Source organism: Leptonotus elevatus, chromosome 7 (assembly GCF_054856555.1).
Source record: "Leptonotus elevatus isolate MCC_2025b chromosome 7, RoL_Lele_1.0, whole genome shotgun sequence".
In the NCBI taxonomy this organism is placed as follows: domain Eukaryota; kingdom Metazoa; phylum Chordata; class Actinopteri; order Syngnathiformes; family Syngnathidae; genus Leptonotus; species Leptonotus elevatus.
The window spans coordinates 26,755,813-26,780,121 of record NC_141245.1 but is presented as its reverse complement, the minus strand read 5'-3'; the positions used below and the strand labels follow the sequence as shown (position 1 = coordinate 26,780,121).

Below are 24,309 nucleotides of genomic sequence, written 5' to 3'. Positions count from 1 at the left end.
TGACGTCTCTGCTCACGATGAACGGGCTTCGACAGCGATCGACAGGAGGCACGTTATGTGTGGGCAATATTTTCTTCATCATCATCATCATCATCATCATCATCATCACAGTGATGTCATCAAACATTGCCGTGAATTCCGATCAAAAGCACAATCTTGGTGGTGGTCTCTTTGTCAGTCCAACTGGGCCATGTCAGTCGCCTCCATCTTGGAAGTGAATAAGTTGGAGCAAGTGGCGCCACCTGCTGCTGGTCTACCAGACTTCGCAGCGCCTCCCAGTGTTCATGGGGGTTCCCACGGGGCACTGAAAATGTCTGCTGAATTCGGCCGAGTTGCTGAGCGTGCCGATGACGCGGTAGCGAGGCGGACTGTGCGGGTCGGTCACCAAACCCTCGTGAGCGCTCTCCGGCGTCCGGACCGAGCACCACACCTGAAAAACAGCGCAGTCCGAATGAAGCCAGAGGAGCTGCTCGCCGTTGGCCGTCTCGCGTCCCACCTGCGCAAAACCCACGAAGAAGAGCTGCTCGTTGGTCAGGTTGACGGCAGGAAGTCTCTTCTCCTCGCCGTTCTTGCCGACCCACATCTGATAGGCCTGAACACAACAAGCAACAAATGGGTTTTGCGGCGCCATTGCAGGTGCGCGGGTCACGTCCCCGCCAGGCAGGCGACACCAACTGGGCTCGTTGGAAGGGAAGCAACGTTTGCCAGTAAAGCATCGAGGGATGCGCAATGAAACCATTTTCCACCGATTAAGCAATCATTTCAAATTCCCTTAAATACAAATATACGTTGGAGTCCTACAATAAGTCTAACATGAACAAATACGTTGAAAGCGTGTGTAAAGCACCACAAAGCTGAATTTGAGATCGCTGCTACAAAGACAACCAGGAACTCATTTTGAGTTTGCCAAAGCAAAACAGTCATGTTTTAAAAATGCAACAAAAAACATTTTGGGGAGACTCGAAATGATGATGTCACAAATATGCGACACTAAAATAAGCAAGGGGAGGGGTTGAGGAGTCGGCCACAACCACAACAGATGGACCAACGCGGGCGGCATGTCTGTTATTATCGGCGGATTACTTGATCATCTGTTTGACGTCAAATTGCCGATATTACCGATATTATCGCGCATCCCTAAAAGCGTCACATGCGACCAATGAGCAAACATGACAGTTAGCGTCTCTCTTTTCAATTCAAACGGAGGCCAGTGATGCCGCCTCTGACCGTCTGAGAAAAACAAACAAAATGGCTGCTAGCTCCAAGCTAACAGGAGAAAGAGTGAGCCAGGAACTTCTGCCACGATCAACTGCAAGTCTGCAACAAATAATTGAAGGCACCCGATTCCTTTCACACGTTGACGCCCGTGACAAACTCGTTTTGGTCCTTCGGGTCGCGCTTGGACGGGCCGATATGACCGAAGCTTCCCAAACGTTGCCTCTTTTACTTTCAAAACCAAAATGGCTTCCAGTCTGGCATTCCAATCATGACTCCACGTGACCTTTGGTGGAGATTTGATGACGTGGACTTTTGCTTCCACCGGCCGTCACCTTGAAGAAAGTGGCGGCCACATCCGGCCCGCAGGCCACCAGTTTGACACCCGAGCAACAACAGCGCATCACATGCTGACTTCAAATTGTCCTTCTTTTAACTCTGCTGTCTGCCGCTCATCTCGCAAACTGAGTTCACCCGAGATGACGTCTTGCAGCGAGCCGGTTGGGACCAATCGCAAAGCGGCATTGTGCTCGGGGGCGGGACATGCAGCATGCGATGAAACCGATGGACGCTGCAATTAATTCTGTCCTGGCAGAATTTCTCACCGTTTCTTTGGTGAACGTTGAACAGCGAAAGGCGTCTTTTTATCTGGTAAAGATGTTCGCGTCGAAGACGACGGCTGCATCCGTTGCCGCCATTGGTCAAAACAAAAACGCGTACAAATGCGGCATCGTCCAATCAGCTCAAAGTATTGTACAGAATGTCCCGCCTTTCCCGAGCAAATCACCAGATTGATATTGCGGAGTCAATCGCAACGATCAATCGGGATTACAAATGCCAATCGGCTCCCACGTGCCTGACATATATATATATATATATATAGATATACAGAAATGGCGGTTCAAGAAGAACAACAATCGTTAATCGATTCATTTTGAATTCTTGGCTGCGGAAATAAAACATACAAAAAGAAGGCAAGAAATTGCTTGTCATTGCAATGAAGATATTCTTGTAGTTGTGTTGTTGAAATGGTGGTCGCTTGTTTTGAATGCCCCCCGCTGGTCACCTATGGCTATTGCACCCCTCGCAAGGGTCAAAGGTTAGAAGTAAGATGGCCGCCTCAAGTCAGGCGTGTGCACTGCATGTGGAAATATTGGCGAGGCATCGTGAGGGCGGGTCGGCCCACGTACAGCAGTTTCTGTTGTTTTTTTTTTTTTAGCATGTTTGTTTGTTGTTGCACGTTTGGAGTAGCAACAACTAGCTAGCAAGCGAGCTAGCAAGCGAGCTAGCGAGCGAGCGAGCTAGCTCGGACTCCACCACAACAAGCAACTCTGACAACAATAACAATAAGAAGAAGAACATAAACTGTGAGGAGGAAATGAGGGCGGATTTTTGTCTGGGAAGAAAATGGACATCTCTGGTGAGTCGCGTGTTTGCTATTTTCTATTTTCTTGGCAGCGTCCATCTTTTTGTCCTGTTATTGGATAAATCCTGACGGGGAACTGCTCGAGCTCTTTGAAGTGATATTGTGGAAGAGAAACGTTGAATGTTTTCTTTTCCTTTTTTCTACTTTTGCTGTTTTCTACCAAGCTTTTAACCCTTATTTAGTTGGGGGGGGGTGACAATCATCAAGTACATTTATTTTGAAAGACTGTTTGAGTCTGGAATACTGTGCGTTCATGGCAGGCAGGAAAGTAGCACACCTTGTTGCTGCCAGCAGGTGGCGCGTGTTAGCATCATGCATAGCGTGACAGAAAAAAAGAAGAAGAAGAAGAAGAGTGATTTTTCTTTCTGCACTCCTGAAAACGAATGTTGCTAATGTTGTGTTGCCATTCATGGAAATTCTTATTATTATTTTTTAGCAGACGAGCTATTTTGGGGAAAATTGACCCAATGTCAAACGTGTCCTTTTTGTCTCTTTGCCTGCTGATGTGCGGACACGCGAGACGCTTTGCCAGAAGCCGATGAAGACTTTGGGCGCTCCCAACCTCCTCTCGCACTTTCTTCCTCTTCTTGCTTTTTGCCGGAACGTGTGAGATTGTCGTTTCGCCCGAGAGGACTTTTTTGCGCTCCGTGTCGAGATTGTCTTCGCATGCAAAATATCATCCAAAGCGCGCAACGCCACATTTTGCCGGTTTGGTCTTCAAAGCAGATTTGCAAAGCGCTGGCGGATTTGGACGCGCTTGAGTGCGGGTGCGCGCGTTGGGACTAACGTTGTACGCCGCCTTGAGGCCTCCGTTGTCGGCGATGTTCTCGCCGAGCGTCTGCTTGCCGTTGACGCGCTCCGAGTTGACGGCGTAGCGGTCGTACTGCTCCACCATGCACTCGGTCCTGCGGCGGAAGGCCTCCACCGACGCGTTGCGCCACCACGGCTTCAGGTTGCCCTCCTTGTCGTACTCGCGCCCTGCGCACACGCGCGGCTGGCGTTAGCGGCGGACGGCGGCCCAATCGCTTGCCACTCACCTTGGTCGTCGAAGGCGTGCGTCAGCTCGTGGCCCATCACGACGCCGATGCCGCCGAAGTTCAGCGCCCTTTGGAACAAAGACACTCGAATACGTGTGGCGCGACGGCGGCGCTAAGCGAGCTGCAAACGTTGCATTTTGTCACAAGGTCTGCTTGATCGGCAGACGTCGTCCTCCTCTTTTGGGCCGGCGGAGGTCGCGCGGCGGTCGCGCGGCGTTGCCGCGGTTGCCAAATCAGCCCATTCGGATTGGAATGAAACTTTGGGATCGCGACGCGACAAGACCAATTGTCCAATTTGGAGGTCAACGGGAGCAAGCGTTTGGGAGCTCGGGCCTGCCAAATTTGGGCCTTTTGGGCAAAAGGGGCGTGTCTGCTTCCTTTGAACCCTTCGATGTCAGGAACTACTGGGTCAATCTTCACAAATGAAACCGCAATAAGGAGTCCAAGTCCACGCAGACGCGTCGATCATGAATGTCGGTCATGAATGTCGGAGGGTGCGGAGAGAGATTTGGAATCCTTTCCAACAGTCGCGCTTTTGTGAAGATTGACCAATCCGGGAAGCCGTAGCTCGCAAACCCGTGCCCGGCTCCGCCCCAAACCTCTTGAACTCCAATCAGCCACTGGAGCGACCTGCCGATGAGTTTTAAAAAAAAGTCTTTTCGGCCAATGAGCTTTTTGCATAGCGACCTGTCGTTCACTGTTTGAGGTCACTGACCCGGAGACGAGTTGGCGACAAGCGCTGACCCGCGAGACCCACTCGAGCTTTCGTATCCTTGTCCATGCCGAGAGTTGTTGACGTATGAAAAGCACATTTGTTTTTGAGTTGAACCAACGCACGGCCTTGGTGCGAGCGCAGCGATATTTTGGTGTCCACAATCTTCAGGGGAGTCCGATCCGGTTCACAACCGACTTGCCGGTCTACGGATCAGCACAGGTGTCAAATCCAGGTCCAAAAAGTCGAAACCCTGACAAGGTTTGGCTTTCGCCAAACAAGCTGGCCGGTCGAGTGGACGCACGCGCGTGCGGCTCAAGTCGGACTCTGGCAGGGTTCGGACTTTGTGGACCGGCTTTGTTAGCGGCTTGCTTGAAGGTGGTTTCGCGTGAAGCGGCGACTTCCTGCAAATGGTGTCAAATTTCACGACAAATGGCGGTGAAAAGCGGCCGGTCGTCATTAGCGACATTGAGCTGCGGCTCCGTCAGGTACGCAATTGATTGGTCGGCTGTTTAGCGAATTCGATTTCCCCGACGCGTGCTTGTGGTCAGCGCTTGTTGTTGTTGTTGTTGTTGTTGTTGTTGTTGTTGTTGTTGTTGTTGTTGCGCGCAGCGAATGCAAAGTGGCGAGCGACGAGCCGCCTCGCCAGCAGGCCGCTGACATTCGCTGGCAATGCAAAATGCGGATTCGGCAGCTACGGCCGCACGCGAGACGCGTCGGCGTGAAACGGCGTCGACAAACGAGCAGACTTGAGCAAATGAAACCTTTGAAAGCTCCACACAGATACGACAGTGCCACTGCGTGCGCGCCTGCAACTGACTTGGGATGGTCGCGGGCGTAGAACGGCGCCTGAAGGATTCCGGCGGGGAAGACGATTCCGTTCTTGGTGGGCATGTAGTAGGCGTTGACCGTGGGCGGAGTCATGCTCCACCTGCAAGAACACAACGCGGACTTTTTACAACCCGGGTCAGCAAATGTTCGGTCCATTCACTTTTCTTTTTGGACCGTAATACGATTTCAAAGCAAGTCCAGGTCGGCGGATGGCAAGTCCGGGTCCAGAGAGTCCAAACCCAGCCAGAGTTTGGCTTTCGCTGCGGGCGGGGCAGCTACAGCAGCTCCCGGCCAGCTGGTGGCGCCCTCGCACCTGCGGTCCCTCCCTAAAGCCCGTTTGCAGCAGGGTTTGGACTTTCTGGACCCGGACTCGCCGCCTCTGCAAGTTGGCTTTGCAACCGTCTCGATCTGGGACAGCAAACGTACGCGTCGCGAGGACCGATTTGAAATTCAACACATTCTTAGGATGAGATTTTTTGCTCGTTTATGTGGCGTGACAATAAAGACGCCATCTTCACGAAAGCGTTTCAGACGATTGCAGCAACAAAAAATCTTCTTTTGTCATGTTTAAAAGATCATTTTGTGTAATTTAGCGAGCGAGCGATCGCTTTCCTCCTCTGCCGGCTCGCACCTTTTGCCACCAGAGTGAAAATGCCGCGACGGAGCCGATCGGCCGCCATTGGAACGAAATCAAAATAGTTGCTATTTTGCCGGCAAATGCGAGACGGCGTTGGACGAGTGTGCTGTGCGTCTGCTGACTGGTCTTTGTTGGGGCTTTTCCTCAGTTGGTCGGCCATGACCCGCGAAGAGAAGTTGTAGAAGTTCAGCATGTTCTGGAAGAAACTTTCTTCCGAAACGTCGTACTGAAAGACAAACGCAGGAAGAAGTTGAAAGGCGGACCCGCGCGCCGTCTCGCCTTCTCAAACGGCCGCCGTCTGACATTGCGAGAGCGCGGAACGGTTGTCGAGCGGTCGTGCGGTCGTGCGGTGCGACCGGACCGACTCACCCCGTCGTAAACCTCGTCCAGTTCTTTGGCGTCCATGATGAATTCGGGGAAACCGATCATGTCGTAGATGGAATCTGCCTAAGCGCACACGCACACACACGCGTCACCGCGCTGGCTCGGTGCGTGTGCGTGCGCGTGCGCGCGTGCGCGTGCGACCTTTTCTTTGGCGGCTCGTCTGGTGTCGTCGTCCATCCAGCGGAGGCGGTCCAAAGCTCGTTTGAAGGCGGCTCGAATCCCGTTAATCATCTCCTCCGCCTGCCGCCGCAACGCAACACAATTCGTCGCCATTTTCATGGAATCGCACCAACGACAAAAGTCACTCGTCATTTCAGGAGATTTTCGATCGATGATATATCGTCAGTCGTTGGGTTTCCATCCACCCATTTTTATTCGAATTTTCAAGAAATGCGAAAATAAAACCGAATGGAAACGCCCCCAAAAAAAGGCCCCAAAAAGTTTGGACGCTTGGAGGGGGTCGAATTTGAAGCGCATCGAAAAAAGGAAAATGCATTTTGCCTTCGGTTTTGCGAATAACCGCCGACAAGACCAGATACGCGTGGCACGTTTTGACCGGATATGACGTCCCAAAGCAGTCGGACGATAAAGTAAAGTATGTTTGGCGAAACAGAAATCGTTTTGGAATTCAATTAAGAAGCAAATATTTGTGCAATTTTAGATGGAAAACCGCAAAGAAATGCTGCGGTTGGTCAAAAATGACAAAAGCAAACTCATACGATGTCCTCGCACAGCGCAGTCGCTTCCTGGTCTTCTTCTTCTTCCATTCTTAAATGACTGCTGGATCGCATCGCTGTGATGTATAGCGCCACCTACAGCGGCGGAGTCCGCTCAAGAATCGCAAAACAACGGATGGAAACGGGCGGAAGTCGTACGTGCGTTTTGCGCATTTTCGGTCCATTTGCTGAAAAATTTTGAAACAATTGGATGGAAACCCGACGAGTGTTACCTCGTGAAAAGATGACGTTTAACATGCGGCGCGTTCTCACGGCTGAGAGCGAGAGAAGTTGGATGGAGTTGGAGTGAGAAAAGCAAATGGAGGATGCCTTTTTTTTCAAATCTGTTTTAAGGAGAAACGTTTGAAAAGGTCGTCGTCATTTGTCAATTTGCATGTCGCCAGGCTGATTGTCAAACAATTTGCGCACGTCTGCTTTTACGTTGTGGAACGCGCGGTGGCTGATCAGCTGATCAGCTGATCATGGACGGACGGCGCTGCTGGATAGCAAAACAATCGGAGAGCAAACAAACGGCGGGAACCGGAAGTCCACAGGTTTGACTTAATTCCTAAGAAAAACGTCTGGCCGCTACCACGGCATCAAATAAAGTGCCGCATAGGCATAGCAAAAAGAAGGAGGCGCCACCTTGTGGCGCGGTGCCATACTGCGGATTTGTTACAGTTGCAAAAACTGCAAAGGAGCCTTTTGCCGATTTCCTGCCGGATGTTCCGGCAACTGAATCATCGGCAACCGATGTTTGATTTTCGGCACTCTGGCTTGGAAATAATAATGTCGTCTTTTCTAATCAAAGAACAAAAATGAAAACATGTTTTTGTTATCTGGTTGGGATTCTTATCTGATGATAATGTTGTGGGAAATGGATTGATGGATGGATTGATGGATGGATTGATTGATGGATTAATTGATGGATTGATATCAGCAAAGGAGTGACTCGTTTTGTCTGCAAGCGGCGGCGGCGGCGGCGGCGGCGGCGACTCACAATGTCTTTGCTGTGCTTGTCGAAGGTGGCCTTGACGAAGAGCGCCCCCAGCGCGAAGCCCAGCGTGTCGTCCGCGTTGCCGATGCACGTCTGCCAGCGCGGCGTGCACGACTGCCACGCACAAAGCGCGCTCGTCAGCGTCAACGCACGTCAACGCGCGTGCTACTCGTTCAAGATGGAGGCATTCACGTGGCGCGAGTTCATCAACACGTATGAGCGTCACTCGTTAAAGATCTCAGAATGTCGTGGTTTTAGTTTTTGGAGGTCTTGCTCAAGACGTCCCGTCAAATCCCGTCAGTAAGACGCAGAGCAAAATCCTTTTTGTTGCCGTCACTTGCTGGCGTCTGCTCCGCAAATTTGCTGCTATTGATTGGCAGCGCCGAATCCAGATTCCCGATCAAGTGTAAAACTCTTTCGACCCAGATTGACACGCTCGCTCTTTGAGGATGAAGCGCTGTCAAGGTCGTTTGAAAATCCGTCCTCCTTCCCCAGAAAACTGTTTCTAGACTTTGCATTGCAAACTCTTGACGCGCCTTTTGACGCGTTTCCTTGAACGACAGAACGTCAAGCGGATTTTGTTCCGTCGGGGACCAAAAGTGTTGCTTACCTGCCACTCGTTCTCGAGCGGATCCTATTTGGGCTTTTTTTCTTGGACATGGAAAACATATTCAGCAGGGTTCATAGAAGAACGTTTGGGTTTGTAAAAACAACACAAAACTCTTTTTCATTGCTCCTTCCTTCCTCTCTATTACCCCCCCCCCCACGCCCCCCCACGCGCACCCCCCCCCCCCGAATTTGGGATGTTGTTGTTGACGGGATTTGACAGTCAGTTCGAGGACTTCGAGTTAAAGTCGCACTTAAGTGGGCCAAACTCGCTCGTCAATTGGTCGAGTCGCTAAAGGAGTCCGCGTTGAAGGTGGCGCGGCTCGCTTGAGTGTGGGTTCGAGTCAAGTACCTTCTTGGTGCCGTAGAGGCTTTCCAGCAGTTTGTCCTGCGCGTTCTCAAAACGTTGATCCAGACCGGACACGCTCTTCTGAACCAACGTCCACATCATGTAGTTGTTCAACAAACTGAAGGCACACACGCACGGGTCGGGTCGGGTCAGGGGTCAGCGAGCTTTCTCAACGTGACAGCGACGGCGGCGGCTGCATTTCGCAGCTGCCATGACATCATTGATGGTCCGGATTTCATGTTCACAACAAGGATTGAAGGAGGAAGGAAATGTGGAGATGCAACCTGGAGCTATTTTTGGAACAAGCCCTGGCGTGTGCGTGCGTGCGTGCGTGCGTGCGTGCGTGCGTGCGTGCGTGCGTGCGTCACCTGCGCTCCGTCCTGTTGATGAGTTGGGAGACCTGTTGCAGATATTCCCGCGCGTAGACCACCACCGGCTCGCTGTCGTTCAGTTCCAGCGGCGACAAGCACGATGACAGCAAGTCCAGCCAGTCCACGGCGGGGGCCAGCGTCTGCACGCACACACGCACACACACACACACACACACACACACACACACACACACACACACACACACACACACACACACACACACACACACACACACACACACACACACACACGCACACACGCACTGCTTTTACTTGGGCAAGCCCTTCCTCTCTCGCCAAGTGGCGCCGCCTGTCGGGGACACGCCCACGTCACAAACGCCTGGCAGAGGAAACGTGAACCACGCCCAAGATCAGCTTCCTGATCTTCATCATCATCATCACAATCATCCTCATCTTCATCCTCCCCCTCATCATCACCATCGGCCGTCCTCATGGTGTGTGCGTGTGTGCGAGGTTACGCAAGCCCTCTCGTCTCCGGGGGATGCGCTCATGTAGCAACTGCGCGTAGCAACGGTTGCCGCGGTGACCCGTGCGGCGCCGGCGTGCGGCGCCGGCGTGCGGAGCCGGCGTGCGGAGCCGGCGTGCGGAGCCGGCGCGCGGCGCCGGCGCACCAGCATCTGAAAAGTTGTCAGCTGCCGCTCGGAGAAGCTCGAGCTGCTCTAAACGCCGGCCGGCCACGCCGGCGAGCATCCGACGCCTCCCGAGCATGAAAATGTTGTCGAGCCGATCTTAAAGGTCCGTCGGATCGCGTGCACGTCAACAATGAAATGGACATGTCAACCCGGCAGAATTTTGTGGAGCCCATTTTTGGGGTTTGCGTGTTTGCGCGTGTGCTGACCTGAAGCTCGGCGATGGTGACCTTGTGGTAGATCTTCTCCTCGTCGCGCCGCTGGTCCTGCGGCACGGTGATGTTGGCCAGCTGCGTCTCGAAGTCCACAATCTGCCGCATCTGCTCCAGCGCCGCCGGCGAGCCCCCCAGCAGGGTGCCCACCTCCACCATGTAGTCCAAGTAGGCCTGCAGCACCTGCGCCGGGCGGCACCAGCGGCGCTTACTGCACGCATTCAAACGCCTGCCGCCGCGCACGCGCACGCCGCTCACCTTGTCGTTGGCCGTTTTGTTGAGGTAATAGTCGCGGGACGGCAGGAAGAGGCCCGACTGGTCCACCTGCGGGGGAGGAGCGTAAGTGGACCGATGGCAGCGCGGCCCGTCACGTGACTCGCCGGCGGCCGCACCTGGATGACGTTGCTGTTGGAGTTCTTGGGGTCGGTGCTGACGGCCACGCTGAAGAAGGGTTGCGCCCGGTACGGCCCCGACACCACCTTCAGCACCTCCATGAAGTTGTCCTTGTCCCACGCTGCCGTCAGGTTCCAGCCCCCCACCTGCAAGCCACGGCCGCCCTGAAAAAGGCGGCGTCCGCCGGGATGCGGCGACGGCGGCGTGCGGGCGGGCGCTTACCCTGGCGATGAGCTCGACCAGCGGCTGGGCGCCCAAGTCTTGGATCTTCTGCGTGTTGAGGCAGGACAGGTAGTAGGACTGCGTCTTCTTCTCGGCCTCGCTGCTGCCGTTGAAGGTGGCGTTCTCTGAAAGCAAATCGGACCACGTTGTCGCCCGCCAAAAACCTTCGTCACCTTTCAACTTCCATCCGAAGGCGTCGCTCGCTTCCAAATCTCAACTGTGGCAAGTTCGCTGCTCGTTCTGTCCAATTGCAGACCGAGAGGCGCTCGCTTGACGGAGGACGCCGTCCAACGCAAAACTTCATCTTGTCTTCTTCTTGAAAGGAGAAAATTGTTTTGCTGGCTTGCTGACAATTTGGCGAAAAGCAGATTTTTTTATTTTCGAGGTCCCCCGACACCATCGGTTGCTTTCGGACCCGTCACACAAGCGCGCGGATCAAGACCCAAACCTTAGCAAACGACGAGAATTTTCTCTTGAACGGGGCCATCGGCTGACGAAGCGGATAAGAAAGCGAGCGACCAATCTCGCTTCTTCCCGTTCCCTCGCGTTGCGTTCACCGGCGGGAACAAGACCAGCTGGCGCGGCAACAATTGCTGCCGACACGCGACGGCAACTTCAACAACTTCCAAATCAAGTTCACCTTAGCAAATAAAAGTTGTTGTCCGCGGCGTCACGGCAGACTCGACTCATCGCCGGCGCTGACGACGCGTCGTCGTCCTCAAGTCGAGTTCGATCTCGAATGAAGGACGCCGTCAACGAACGGATTCGTTAGGCCGACGCGTCGCAAGCGTTTCTCGGTGGCTCCGGTGTTAGCGGCTCGCCGTTAGCCACCAACACGTGCGCCGTACGAGGACGATTGCGCAATTTGACGCATTTTCGAACAATAAAACGTGCCGGCAAAATCGCTTCTGCCGTTCTGACGTCGCTTCAACTCGTACGGCGAAATCGACGCGGATGTTTGCCCAAAATCTCACCAAGGTTTGAGTCTACAAATACAAGAAATTCTCCAGAGTTGAAATGTCGACCGTCTCAAAGGGAAAAGCGGTTCGAGGCTCATTAGGAAGCGGTCCGGGATTCTTCTTCAATCAAGCCAAAAACGTGGACTCAAAAAAAACGATCGCGATCCGAGTCCTCGACGACTCGATGGAATTTTCTGGTCCGAACGGCAAAATGAGCAGCGGGCCGAACGGAACCGGTCCACAGTTGAGATTTGCGAGCTGGTGGGCGTGGCCTGGCGGACGTTTGGCGCTGACCCAGCAGATGTTTGAGGAGCGCCTGGTTCTGCTCCCAGATGCTGTTGAAAGTGGACCAGCGCGAGCGTCCGTCCGGAAGCGGGTTCTTGCGCATCCAGCCGCCGCAGGCAAACTGGTAGAAGTCGCAGCAGGGGTCGACGGTGCGGTCCATGGCCTCCACCATCTGGCTGGCCACCTTCACGCACGCCTCCGTCAGACACAGGTCGCCGCCGCCAGCGCCTGAACGCCGCAGATCACAGGGCGGGTCATGAGACGGAAGGACCGGCATCCGATCCGCATCCTTCCTAGCCCGCTTCGGAACTGCTTGGCTCGCTTCCAAGACAATTCAAGAATGACTGTGACCTTTTCTTCGTACCACTTTGGGCTTACTAGTACGCAGTTGAACGGCCGCTGCACTAGTAAGACGACTTTGAAGTCAGCAGTGGAGCAAAATGGTGCCCGCAAGACAAGAGTCTTCTCTTAGCGCCCCCTAGTTGTTCTACTACTGCAGTGACTTGTTAACGGAACCAGGGCCGGGCCGGTCTTGGGCGGCTCACCTGGACCGAAGGCCAGTCCGAGGACCAGCAGGCAAGCCAGCAGGGCCAGCAGGCTGAGCAGCAGCAGGACGCCCAGCAGAACTTCCATCCTGGTTCGTCTGGCCACCAGCGCCGTTCCGCTCTTAGCGAAGCCCACCTGAGGGGACGCGCAAAACCGCGTCACGCCATCGTCGTCGGGGCGCGGCGCGGCGCCGCCGCCTTCACTGACCTCCAGTCTGTCGGGAGACGAGGACGCCTCAGCCGCGACGTCCGAGGCTTCGTCCTCTTCCAGCGTGGCTCGCTTGTAGCTCGACATCTGCCGCGCAAACACAAAGCAGGCGTTCAGGGTTCGACGGCGGACGGCGGCTCCTTCACCTGCCGGCTGCCGGAAATACAAGACAGACGGCCGCGGCGGGCTCTCGGCTCCTCCGATGCTTCTTGTTCATTGCAGAGGATCAAGAATATACCACAGAGTCGCATAAAGGATTGTAACAAAGATGTTGCTTGAAATACACAACGTGTTTCACTCCACTTTCAGAGTCAACTTCAGCTGGGAGCGGCAACAAACCGCTTGAAGCTTCTTTTTGGGACAATCTTGACTATTTGCCGCCATTTGGCAACCGCGTCGCATGCCACCCGACGGCTCTCAAGCTCGCGCTTGACTTTAGGCAGTTCACAAATATGCATGTGACACAATACGGAAATATAGAGATGATGATGATGATGATGATGATGATGATGATGATGATGATGATGATGATGATGATGATGATGATGATGATGATGATGATGATGATGATGCCCGGGGCTGGTCTCTTTTGTTCTCATGGAAGTTGGGTGGGCGTCTTAAGGCAGGAAGTTGGACAGCTGCAGACAGGAAACTCAAAGGCCAAACCCCAAACACACACATGCATAATGCTCACTACACAAACACACGCACGCGTGCGCACGTGCACGCACTCACACACTTGACTAAACAAACAGAGCTAATAAACTGTCAACCAAACTAAGAAGACTGACAGCTGCAGGGTGTGCCCCTCCCACCACACACGCACACACACGCACGCACGCACGCACACACACACACACACACCCTGTGCTCAAGCAGAAGCAGAACCGCTCGTGGACCGCTCGTCTCAATGACAAATAAGAAAAAAAGAACGGGGAAAGCGTTAGCCTGCTAGCACAGCCGGCAGAGGTCAAGTGCTGGTGACATGACGTCATCGCAGACCTCCCAAGTCGAGCCCGGAGCGCCCGTTGCTATGGGGACGGCCCGGTGACGTCACCTCTCCAAGCTTTCCCGCACTTGTTTGGCAGGCGCCGCGCGTGACGTCACGCGGCGGCTCGATGATGGACAGCGCGTCTGCTCGCGAGCGTGCGCGCGCGCGCACTCACCGTGTTGCGGAGATCCTGCAGCGCGACGCTCATCGTGGAGCCGAACCGGCCGAACGCAGATCGCTACCGACGGCCCATCCTCCGTGGGCGTGCGCGCGCGCGCGCGCGTGCTCCTCCTCCTCTTCGTCGTCTTCCTCGTCTGCTCGTCTTGTCCCTCTTCTGCTGCACCACCTCCTGCTCCTGCTCCTGCTCCTGCTCCGGTGTTGTTGTTGTTGCGGCGGTGGCGCTCTTTTGTGTGTCGACTGGAGCCGAGCCGAGCCGAGCCGAGCAGCAGCAGCGGCAGCCCCGCCCGCCGGACGCCAGGCAGCCTCCTCTTCCTCTCGCAAACGAACACACCCCAGCCGGCCGGCCGACGTTCACGCTGCTTGACGTCATCCGGCACGTCACTACACAGGCCACACCCACCCGACGCCCATCTCTGTGTGTGTGTGTGCGTGTGCAAGCAATGTTGGCATGGCGCCAGGAGGGGAGACTCAGTCGAGACACGATCTGATTTGGGCCAAGAGGCGGGAAACACCCTGGACTGGTCGCCGGCCAAATGAGGGACCGGTCGCCAGTTATGTACGACTGCAATATTATTATTATGATTATTTGGAGAGCAAGAACGGGATGAAAGATCAGCATCACTTGCTTGTATTTGTCATCATCTTGACGTTCATTTGTGTGGGGGCGGAGCTATGTGCTTGCACGCTCTGGCCACGCCCACACCACAAATGTTGACATCTGAATTTTTCGGTCATTTTCACATGCACTTGAAACTCTGCCACAAGCTGCCTATTCATTCTTAATTCAATTTGTCTTTAGTAAAGTTTCCTTCTTCCTCTCAACACCAATCAACTGGTTCCGCTTGACATCCGGGCAAGCAAACAAAATGGCCGACAGCTTGTTTGTCATCTCACGCAATCGAGCTTGAATACAAGCAAAGTCCAAATCAGAATTGTGAGCGGCGATGAAAATGTTTGTGTCATTTTGCTTTTGACATTTCCAAACACTTTGATGTCAAACTGCCGTCGGTGACAATTGATCACTTTGATTGGCTGTCAGCCGGCCAATCATTGGGTGACGAAAGCAAAGCAATGAAAAAAAACATGAAGCTCAGCAAAACGGGAAGTGGTTCCTGTTTGGTTGTGAGCGGGACGGCTCGTTGTGCGTGCGCGCGTGCGTGCGTGCGTGCGCGTTTGATGAGGTCCGTCCCGTCCGTGAACTTGCTTGAAGTCGGGATGGTCAAGATGGACGGGCGCGCGCGTGGCAACCCGTCGCTGAGCTGCTGTCAGAGCTGAAAAATTGCTGCTTTTGTGGCTTTTGCAAACTTTTGCACCTGGCTGGGGAATATTTGATATGCAAATGAGCTTTGCTGCTATTGGATGGCTGCTCTCCTCAATTAGAATATGGAAAGCGCTTTTCCTTTGATTGTTTTGGCCGACGTCTCCGTCGTCTCATTGATCCGTTTGACGCCGGCTCAGCGGCGACTTTCAATGATGTCACCGTTCCTGAGCTGACCTTTGACCCTGGCTGGAACGTTGCGCGATGTCTTGTTTTGTGGTTGAAATTTAAAGAGGAGCGCGCATCGTCAGCCACGTGACTTTGCCGGCCATTTTTTCATGACTGCCAATAAGCGGCAAACACACTCGTACCTTGTCGGGAGGGATTCCGTTGCAAAGTCAAACCTTTTGTTTGGATTCCACGCAAAAGACGAGACAAGAAATGTCACCTCAACGATTTTCAAACTGAATGTTGACGATTTGAAACGTTTCCACAAGCGAGCATTTGCACATTTCCAAGATGCTAACGTGCAAACACGGGACACGCGCTCGCCAGGAAGGGCTCAAACCCAGAACCTCGGGACTGGGATGCACACGTGCCAACCACTACGCCACCGTCGCAACTTCAAAAAATGCGTGTGCGCGTGCATGAGACAATAAAAGGTCAACTCCAGAACACACAAATGGAGGGTTTGGCTGGAGGTCAGAGGTCAAGTGGGCTGTTGGTGGACCAATGAGCCAGCAGCAGATAAAACCCGTTGCCACGGAAACGCTATCAACAGGCTGCAGGCGTGCCGCTCGCGTCGCCGCCTTTTTTTCCTTCGTCGTGAAAACTTTTGCGTGTGCGTGTTGAGGCGATGGCATTCCCACACAGCCGATTGGCTGCTGCTTGGCAAGGGGGCGGAGCATCTGCAAAAAAGACAAGAAGAAGCCCAAAATGTCCTCCAAATGTTTTTTATTGCAAGTTGGCATGAAAAAGACGAGAAAGGACGTCAGCGCGGACTCAGCAAGACGTGAACGTTTTCCAGAAGAAGTTCTTGCAGCCCGCTTTGCGTTCACGAGGGCCCAGCGCCGCCGCCTGGAGGCCCGCCGGATCGGCCACGCCCAGCGCTGGCTGCAGTTCCGCGCCGTCCTCCGCGCCGTCCCCACGCTCGTCCTCTTCCGCCGCCATCTGGAGGAGGTCCAGGAGGACCGCCTCCGCCGCCGACGGGCCCGCCCAGTCCTGAAATGCATCATCGTCATCGTCATCATCGTCACCTTCGTCATCACCCTCAGCGGCTGCATCGACGTCATCGGCATTGTCAGCATCGTCATCTTCACTGTCATCTTCATCATGATTTTCATTGTCATCAACGCACGCTGGCGTGAAGGGTGTGCGTTATATTTTTTACAAACACACACACACACACACACACACACACACTTGCTTTGCATCATCGTGGGGACATCTCATTGACATGATGCATTTCTAGCCCCGCCCCCTAACCCCATCCATGAAATATCATTGCGTACCCCAACCCTTACCCTAATCTCAACCATAATCCAATTCAAACCTCAACTCGAAAAGCAAGTCTTGACCCTCAAAAACTTTGAACTTTGTCTGTGCCCACAATTTTTAGTCGGTCCCCACAATTTTTAGTCGGTCCCCACAATGATAGTTAAACCTAGAAAAACACGCGTGTATGGGCCCCACAATTTAGCAAAGACCAAAGCACAAATACACGTACACACACACAGGAAAATACACACATGAATACACACGATCATAAGGATGATGTTAAAAAGTTGACCGAGAAGAAAAGTGTGTGCGTGCGTGTGCGTGTGCGCGAGCGTACCTGTTTGTAGGAGTGGAGCGCTGCCCCGCGTCTGGCGTTGGTGCGCGTGAGCACGGCTGAGGAGGCGCAGACGGCGAGCAGGAGCAGCAGGAGGCCCCGTGAGGAGGACGAGCACATCTTCATCCTCGGTGTGTGCGTGTGTGTGTTTGAGGGTTCCGTCCTGCCGCAGCTGCTCTTATAGGGCCACGCTGACGTCACGGCGCACACACACACACGCACACACACACCGATGATGATGATGATGATGATGATGATGATGATGATGATGATGATGATGATGCTTCCACCCCCCACAAACACTTTAGTTAAATGAGCCATCTTCATGCACTTTGGCTTCTTTCCCACCAGGACGCACACGCACGCACACGCACACGCGCAAGCTGACGTGCACAAGTGGTCCACACGCGCGCACGCACACACAAAAGGTGTTTGGTCAGCCAGCGACGTTTGAAACGAAAAGCGAGGTTGATTCTTTTCAAAAACGACATTGGGAGGATTTTGAACGCACGCTTTGCGACCTGAGCTTTGTTGGCAATGGCAGAGGTCAAAGGTCAAGCATCGGTGCAGATTTTCCTTCATGCGGATCTGGCACTCGTGCTCTGCTCGGCGGCGGCGGTTCTTTGAAGTCTTGAAGGGTCTCGCTGCTTTTTGCCTGACAGTCTCCCCGTCCTTGGCTTGGCCCCGCCCACTCAGTCTGTGATCCGGTCCCCTTTGGCCTGAAGCGGCCCCGGAGCCGGTCCGCATTCCAGTTCGACCTTCCGCCTGTTCTCTGGCAGACTTGGGACGGGCCTGCCTGCACATCATCTGGCTCAAGATGGCGGACATCCCCCAACTTTCTGCTCGCTGACTTTTTGTTTGCTTTCGTGTCCTCCATGTTGGACACGTCGTGCAAACATTTCATTGGCTCGTTTCTTCCACTAAGCGCAAAATCTCAAGCGCCGCGTGTCGGATGTCGTTTTGTTCTCTTCGTGTGCGTTGTCTTCAACAGCAACACTAAATGGTGCTGGTGGGTGCATGTTAGCCCTAAGGACAACATAAGTGTCTGACTGTCTGTTGTCAAAATAGTGACGGGACAATGTGACTTCCTAAGAAGAGGAACGTGATTTCAAATGACGGGAGAAGTTTCTGCCGATTTGACATCATGTGGTAGATGCCACGGAGGAGGCGGGACTTGCGACTTGCGTAAGTCACACACCCGCTTCTGCTCTTTGCGCTTCCGGTTGCGACCCGATCGGCCGCGTCCCAATACTCGCACCTCCGCCCTCAATTGTGCCTTCCCGTGGATGGCTGCGAGTGTCTCTGAGATGCCCCCATCAACGGGAAAGCACAAATTGGGGCGCGAGGGCAAAGTGTGAGAATTGGGACGCGGCCGATGACGTGGCAAACAGCAGAAGTAGGTGCGTGACTTGGGCAAGTCGCAAGTCCCGCCTCCTCCGTGGCATGGAATTGAATTTGTCATTGATTCGTGGAATTTGCGGTTTGAATTTGATGAGCGGTTTTTGCTCAGCGTTGTCACGACGTCGCAATCAAATCTGCGCGAGTTCAGCAAAAAGGAAAAGATGTGAAAACACGAAAGTGGACGCTTGGTCCTCGTGTGCTGGCGTCCTTCTTCTGTTGGCGGCGGACAGACGGACGGCTAGACGCAACTTCCTCTTGGTGTTTCTCGCAATGCTGCCGCATCTTGGCGGGGGGCCGGGGGGGTTGGGGTTGTCGTGCGTGCGTGCGTGCGCGCGTCTCTGTGCCGCATTAGTTTGGGCCGATGGACACATTCGCCTCCAGCCAGGCGGTTGATTGGTCGCCGCGTGACGTGCCGCTTGTGCAATTAGCATCTTTGGCACGTGACGTGGCAACGACCAATCGGTCCGAGAGAAGCTGTGATGTGAGAGGAAAGGCTGTCAATGCTAATGCTAATGCTAACAAAGTGTGAAACATTCCGCATCCAAAATGACCTGAAAATCGTTGCCAATTGTTTTCAGGCGGTTTTGCGCCAGACGTGATTTCCGCCCTGGACTGGCCGCCGGTCACATGGAGATGAATAACGCGGCGGTCGCCATCTTACATCAACGCAATCCTTTGTAAACTTTTTTCAAGACATTTCATCTTCAAACTGATGATGTTTTGCCCTCACATTTGGAATTTGACACCTGTCTTGTATGTTTACCTGACAATGTGTCAAAGGGAGGCGGGTCTGGACTGCTGGCGTTGCTCCAAAACAACAAAACTAAGAAAAGACAACAAAAGCTTTCGAGCGCAAGTTTGCCATTCCGTGACCGCGGAACACGGATGACCCAACAAGCCCACCTGTGCACCTGTTCCTCAACTTCCGTCCGTCTGTCCGTCCGTCCGTCCGTCCGTCCGTCCGTCTGTCCGTCTTTTTGGGGAACATCAAATCGAAGCTTTCACATGACGTGGCCGATCGCGTCATCCGCATTACGGAATGAAACCGAATGGACTTTGCTTGTCAACGCTTGCGTCAGAATCGTCGCGCTGCAAATTCGTCATGATGACGTCGTCGTATGCGCACTTGAAAGCGGCCACGCCTTTCCGGATGACCTTGGCGACCTTCGGGACAACTTGCAACTTGTTTTGATCAAGAATTGAAAAAAGTGCAAAATTGATGAACGAACTCCATCTTGATGAATCATGTGATGTTTCCGCGCATCTCGGCGTGTCGCGCGGCTGACGGCGTTCACGGAAGACGGCGTTCACGGAAGATGGCGTCGCGTCACGTCACGTCACGTGCAAGCACACGTTCATTCATTCACATTCATTCCTTCATTTGGAAGGACAGAGAGGTCTTGGCTAAGACATTTTCCAAATTTATTGCAATTAGTGTTTGACACACACACACACACACACATTTGTCTCTCCCCCCCCCCCCCCCCAACACACACACACACAAGCTAATGAGTCAACGTTTGCACTGTTTGATGTCCATTAAGACTCATTAGAAAAGCACACACGCTGATGTGTCAACATTTGTGCTTCCGCATCTCCATGAAAGACTCATTAGGAAACACACACGCACACACACACACGTACTCGCGCATACGGCCAAAACGAGAAAGAGACACGCACACACTTGCGTCCTTGCCGTTTGACAGACGAGACGAGACGCTTTGTGATTGGTGGTTTTATTGAGGTCAGGACGAGAGGCGTGGGCGCCTAACAGGAAGTGAAGCCCTTCCAGTAGAAGTTCTTGCATCCGGCCTTGCGCTCGCGGGGGGGCAGGTTGTTGGGGGGCTCCACCGAGCGCTCCGCCGTCATCCTGGCCGACAGCCGCTCGCCGGCCGGCGCCATCCTGGCCAGCAGCTGCTCCAACGCTCGCTCGCTCCAGCCCTGGAAGAGACGAAGCGGGGACGAGCGGTCGCCATGCAGTCAACATCAGGCCGCCATCCGGGACTGGTCGCCAACGTCGCTCGCCAAATGGCAAACATTTCCTGCTTTTTCCCCTCATGCCGTTTTTAGCGGGCTCTTGTCATTTTGCCGCTCTTCTTTCGCTTGCCCTTATTGGGCCCGTCGCGAGTTCAATCGTGACCTCGCGACGAAGCCAATCAAGTAGCGTGAAGCTAATGTTGTTTTGCCAGCTTGAATTAAGCAAGCAGTCGTTGAAACGGACTCGGGCTCCTGGCGGCACATTTGCACCTTCCCGTTCAAGATTCACGATCAACTGGCATTCTTTTCACATTTTCAAACTGCTCATTTCAAACGCCAGATTTTGCTTATCTCCAATTTGAGCTCATTTTGGACGATATGAAGCCGAGGTGGGTTTTTGCTTCGTTTTAGTTGGGGGTATTTTTTGTACCTGCGACAGGTCGCCGGTGCCGTGAGCCGCTTGTTGCGGCATCTGGTGCTGGCGCATGTCCAGATCCAGATCCCAGTCCCGGTCTTGATCCCGGTCCTGGTCCTGGTGCGCCTCAGGCTGCGAGGAAACGGCCGAGCCGCACAGCAGCAAGCACACGACCAGCAGGGAACGGTCGCACCCGCGCATGACTGCGTGACAACACAAACAACGAGGAATGTGAAGATTTGGGGAAAAACACCCAAAACATTCAAATGTGCTCGAGTGCACCGAAAGGCCGGCAACTTCCAGCCGGCAACTTTGCAAAGGTGGAAAACGTTTTGCACTCGCATTGCATCATCGGACGGAATCGCCGCAACAATTGTCACAATTTTACTGTGAAAAATGTGAAATGAGGGAATTTGGGCTCAAATTTGGGAATCGCTCAATGAGTGCTGGAGGTGCGAATCCTGTGACCGATGGATCACATTGTTGAGCTCGTTCCGCACGAATGCCTTCAGCATTCACACGCAATTCCGCCCTCGTCCACTTGGCGTTCCGATTTCAACATCTGACGCACCTTCAACCTTTCATTCTTCGTCCAAATTGTGACACAAATTTCGCTTCAGCTTCTCCAAATTCACATGCAATCGCTCCACAAATACTACAAGACGCACAAAATCAAATCCCAGCACAAAAGCAGATGGAAAAGCGGAAGAATGGAAAAATCTTCTCGTACAACGTGCAACTGCGCCAGCAGGGGGCAGAGATGAGGAAGAACGAATGAAAAGAAGAAAAAGGTGACAAGAGGAAGCAAAATAAGAATGAGAAAGAAAGAAAAATATGAAGAATGAAAAGAAGGAAGGAAGAAAAAGAGGAAAAGAATAAGGAAATAAGGAAAAGAGTGAGAAAAGAAAGAATGAGAAGAAAAAGAAGAAAAAGGCAAAAGAAGAAGAAGAATGCGAGCACAAAGACAGAAAGACAAAAAGGGGACATACTGTCTTCTTCTGGTTGCAGTTGCGGTTCCTGTTGCGGTTTGCGGCGACGGCGGCGTGCGTGTGCGGGTTCCAGAGCGGGCGTGTGCGGGTTCCAGAGCGGACGTGGGCCTTTTGAAGGCTGCGGCCCCGCCCCCTCAGGTGGCGAGCGCGTAGAGATGCGGGAATGTTCTGGTCCAAAATCCATTAGAGCTGATTGGCCCTGAAAGGCTCGGCGGCCATAAAACAATGAAGCCGCCGTTGGCGCATTAGCGCACTTCATTAAGAGATTTCCATTAAGCAAGCGCAGCGTGCGCGCGCGCTCGGTCGCCCGCCAGCCAGCCCGCCCGCCCGCCCACGCCGCATTTGTCCCAAACAACAGAACGACACCTCCGCGCTCGCTTACCGAACATTCCTGCTGGCAAACCTCCAAAGTCGACTTAAGCATGAAAAGTCCATCATTGCACTTGCTTCAAGTGTCCTTGGAAGGGACTCGGACCAACGCCTTCTCCAAGTCCACAAAAGACACGGAGACCGGCCGGGCGAAGTCCCACGCACCCTCGAGGACCCTGCCGAGGGGGTCCACCTGGTCCGGCGCTCCTCCTGAATCCGAGATTCACTTCCATTCTCTACCCCTGAAAAGACCTCAGCAGGGGACCAGCGTCCCGGCCTGCCACTTTCCAGGCTCCGCCCCCAACCTCCACGCGATGTTGTCGATGCGTGTCAAGCAGGACCGTCCCGCAACATTCAGAAACGGCGGCTGGATCACTCGCACCCCACCAGGAGCGTTTGAAGCAGCTCGGTGACTTCAACCACCGAGTCTGCTTCCTCAAAGGACATTTCAAAATGTCCGCCCCGTCGACTGTCAAGTGAAGGTCAGCAGCGCCGCGTCCGCACGACGCTGCCAGCTTGTCCAAATTCATAAGCCACATTCTCCAAGGGCCCAATTTGTTGACCGCATGACGTAACGTCCGGCGCACCCGGACCGCACGCCGGCGTCCCAATTCACGCGGCAGCCTTTGTTTCCATGGAGACGGGCCCGCTTTGCAGCAAACTCATTTCCTGGCCGACATTGTTCCGCTCTTCTTCTACGCGGACTCGTTGGCGAAGGCCAATAATAGCAAGGCAGCGCTTTCAATAAAGTGCCTGACGCTGGCTGCTGATTGGCCGTTTGTGAACATTTGCAAGCGAGTGACAGGCTGCGTTTCGGTTTCCCGCTGGGATGCGCTCCAACGACCGGAAGGCCTCGGGTTATGCGGACCACGAGGGCCGCCTGAGGGGCAGCTTTCCAAGGACTCGGCCCGCAAAGGGTCCTTCGGCGGACGCGGCCTACAAGCGTGGCCAGTCGGAAGCCAGCGGCTGACCTCTGACCTCACCGCCGGCGGCTTCCGGGATTGCCGCCACGACCCCCTTGCGGCCACGCCTCCACAGCCGACACGCCGAACGCGGTCCGCTGGGACTCCTCGTACCCCGACGAGTGTGAGGAAGTTCTGTGATGACTAATGATTTTAAAAGCCTACTTTGGAACCCGAGCCCTTTGACTTGAAACTGTAATCCGAGTTTCAAAGCCTCCTTTGAAATTTGAGGTCAACTTTTCTTTTTTTTTCTTGGTATTTTTTTTAATTTTTTTTTTTAAAGAGCTCCGTATTGTTCGTTCGGTGATGTCATCATCATCGCTCATAGCCTACTTTGAAGTGCGTGTTTATTTGCGTAGCGGCGTCAAAAGTGGCGCAGGCTGATTTTGGTCTCGTCTGTGGCCGTCGTTTGACTCGTTCGTCCACTAAAATCCATTCCAATGAAAAATGGCTTCTTTTTAGGACAAATAACGATTCAAACGCGATTCATCAAGATGAATTCAATGGCTGAAATGAATTGGATTCATTTTTTAATTGAGTCGCAGCCCTAATATACGTATATACGTCCTGACAATGCAACGATGAAGGAGCAGTTGCGTGCAGGCAATATGAGGTCACGCGGCCCTAATGACCTTGTGAGGGAAAGCGGACGCTCGCTAGCCAGCCGTGCGGATGAACATTTAATGAGTAGCGCGTTGTCGCTAGCGGCGTACGTGTTGACGGCGCCGTTGATGTTTGAAGCAGCAGGAAGGCGGCAGGAAGGCGGCAGGAAGGCGGCCCGCTGATTTCTTGTTTCGTATCATCCCCCGCTCGCTCGCTAATCAACAAGTCTTGACGGCGGCAGGTTGCCGTGGTGACAAATGAACGCGCCGTCGTCGCTAAGGAGCCACTGGCGCCGAGCGTGACTGGTCGCTGATGACATCACACTGCGATGCCAAGCTTTCCTTCTGCCAAAGACCACATTGGGAGAACTCGGCGCTCCGGGAACGTGACCTTGAATGGCAACTTTTGCTTAAGCTTTCATTGATTGATGGACGGACGCAACCATTTGCAGTCAACGCAAATCAATCGCGCACAATCGATTCGGATTCTCGGCGCCGCCTCGAGATCAGGCAGCACTTTTTCCAGATGCCAGCTGTCATTCGTCCCATTTTCGTTTGTGTATTTGTTTTTTTGCAAAG

General features: G+C 53.7%; 3 protein-coding genes across 4 annotated transcripts; all 3 read right to left on the bottom strand.

The window, feature by feature from the left end:
* Positions 1-56: 56 nt before the first annotated feature.
* On the bottom strand, positions 57-14,271 carry ece2b (endothelin converting enzyme 2b). Of its 2 annotated transcripts, XM_086079732.1 has the most exons (19): positions 13,922-14,271; positions 12,756-12,842; positions 12,548-12,683; positions 12,012-12,230; positions 10,759-10,883; positions 10,536-10,682; positions 10,402-10,467; positions 10,141-10,326; positions 9,279-9,421; positions 8,914-9,028; positions 7,959-8,069; positions 6,384-6,482; positions 6,228-6,305; positions 5,981-6,084; positions 5,211-5,321; positions 3,679-3,746; positions 3,429-3,619; positions 497-592; positions 58-430 (listed from the first exon to the last, which is right to left on the bottom strand). In XM_086079732.1, the coding sequence occupies exons 1-19, from the start codon at positions 13,952-13,954 to the stop codon at positions 254-256; spliced, it is 2,292 nt and encodes a 763-aa protein (XP_085935858.1). In that variant the 5' UTR covers positions 13,955-14,271; the 3' UTR covers positions 58-253. The 2 variants fall into 2 exon arrangements, with proteins under 2 accessions (XP_085935859.1, XP_085935858.1); XM_086079733.1 differs by lacking the exon at positions 12,012-12,230 and having other exon boundaries at positions 57-430.
* A 1,915-nt stretch (positions 14,272-16,186) lies between these two features.
* LOC147171755 (somatostatin-1-like) lies at positions 16,187-17,143 on the bottom strand. Its single transcript, XM_086081072.1, has 2 exons — positions 17,019-17,143; positions 16,187-16,405 (listed from the first exon to the last, which is right to left on the bottom strand). The coding sequence occupies exons 1-2, from the start codon at positions 17,139-17,141 to the stop codon at positions 16,187-16,189; spliced, it is 342 nt and encodes a 113-aa protein (XP_085937198.1). The 5' UTR covers positions 17,142-17,143.
* Positions 17,144-20,136: 2,993 nt separating this feature from the next.
* Positions 20,137-24,289, bottom strand: LOC147171754 (uncharacterized). Its single transcript, XM_086080018.1, has 3 exons — positions 21,798-24,289; positions 20,824-21,011; positions 20,137-20,357 (listed from the first exon to the last, which is right to left on the bottom strand). The coding sequence occupies exons 1-3, from the start codon at positions 22,219-22,221 to the stop codon at positions 20,184-20,186; spliced, it is 786 nt and encodes a 261-aa protein (XP_085936144.1). The 5' UTR covers positions 22,222-24,289; the 3' UTR covers positions 20,137-20,183.
* Between the last annotated feature and the right edge of the window lie 20 nt (positions 24,290-24,309).

Excerpts from the sequence above, each read along its gene's own strand:
- ece2b (XM_086079732.1), bottom strand. The coding sequence starts at position 13,954 with ATGAGCGTCGCGCTGCAGGATCTCCGCAACACG. Across the intron at positions 12,231-12,547 it reads CGGACTGGCCTTCGGTCCAG|GCGCTGGCGGCGGCGACCTG; the intron begins GTGAGCCGCCCA and ends TGCGGCGTTCAG. Across the intron at positions 8,070-8,913 it reads GCCTCTACGGCACCAAGAAG|TCGTGCACGCCGCGCTGGCA; the intron begins GTACTTGACTCG and ends TGTGCGTGGCAG.
- LOC147171754 (XM_086080018.1), bottom strand. The coding sequence starts at position 22,221 with ATGCTTAAGTCGACTTTGGAGGTTTGCCAGCAGGAATGTTCGGTAAGC. Across the intron at positions 21,012-21,797 it reads ACTGCAACCAGAAGAAGACA|TCATGCGCGGGTGCGACCGT; the intron begins GTATGTCCCCTT and ends GTTGTCACGCAG. Across the intron at positions 20,358-20,823 it reads GCACCGGCGACCTGTCGCAG|GGCTGGAGCGAGCGAGCGTT; the intron begins GTACAAAAAATA and ends CGTCTCTTCCAG.
- LOC147171755 (XM_086081072.1), bottom strand. The coding sequence starts at position 17,141 with ATGAAGATGTGCTCGTCCTCCTCACGGGGCCTCCTGCTGCTCCTGCTC. Across the intron at positions 16,406-17,018 it reads CGCTCCACTCCTACAAACAG|GACTGGGCGGGCCCGTCGGC; the intron begins GTACGCTCGCGC and ends GATGCATTTCAG.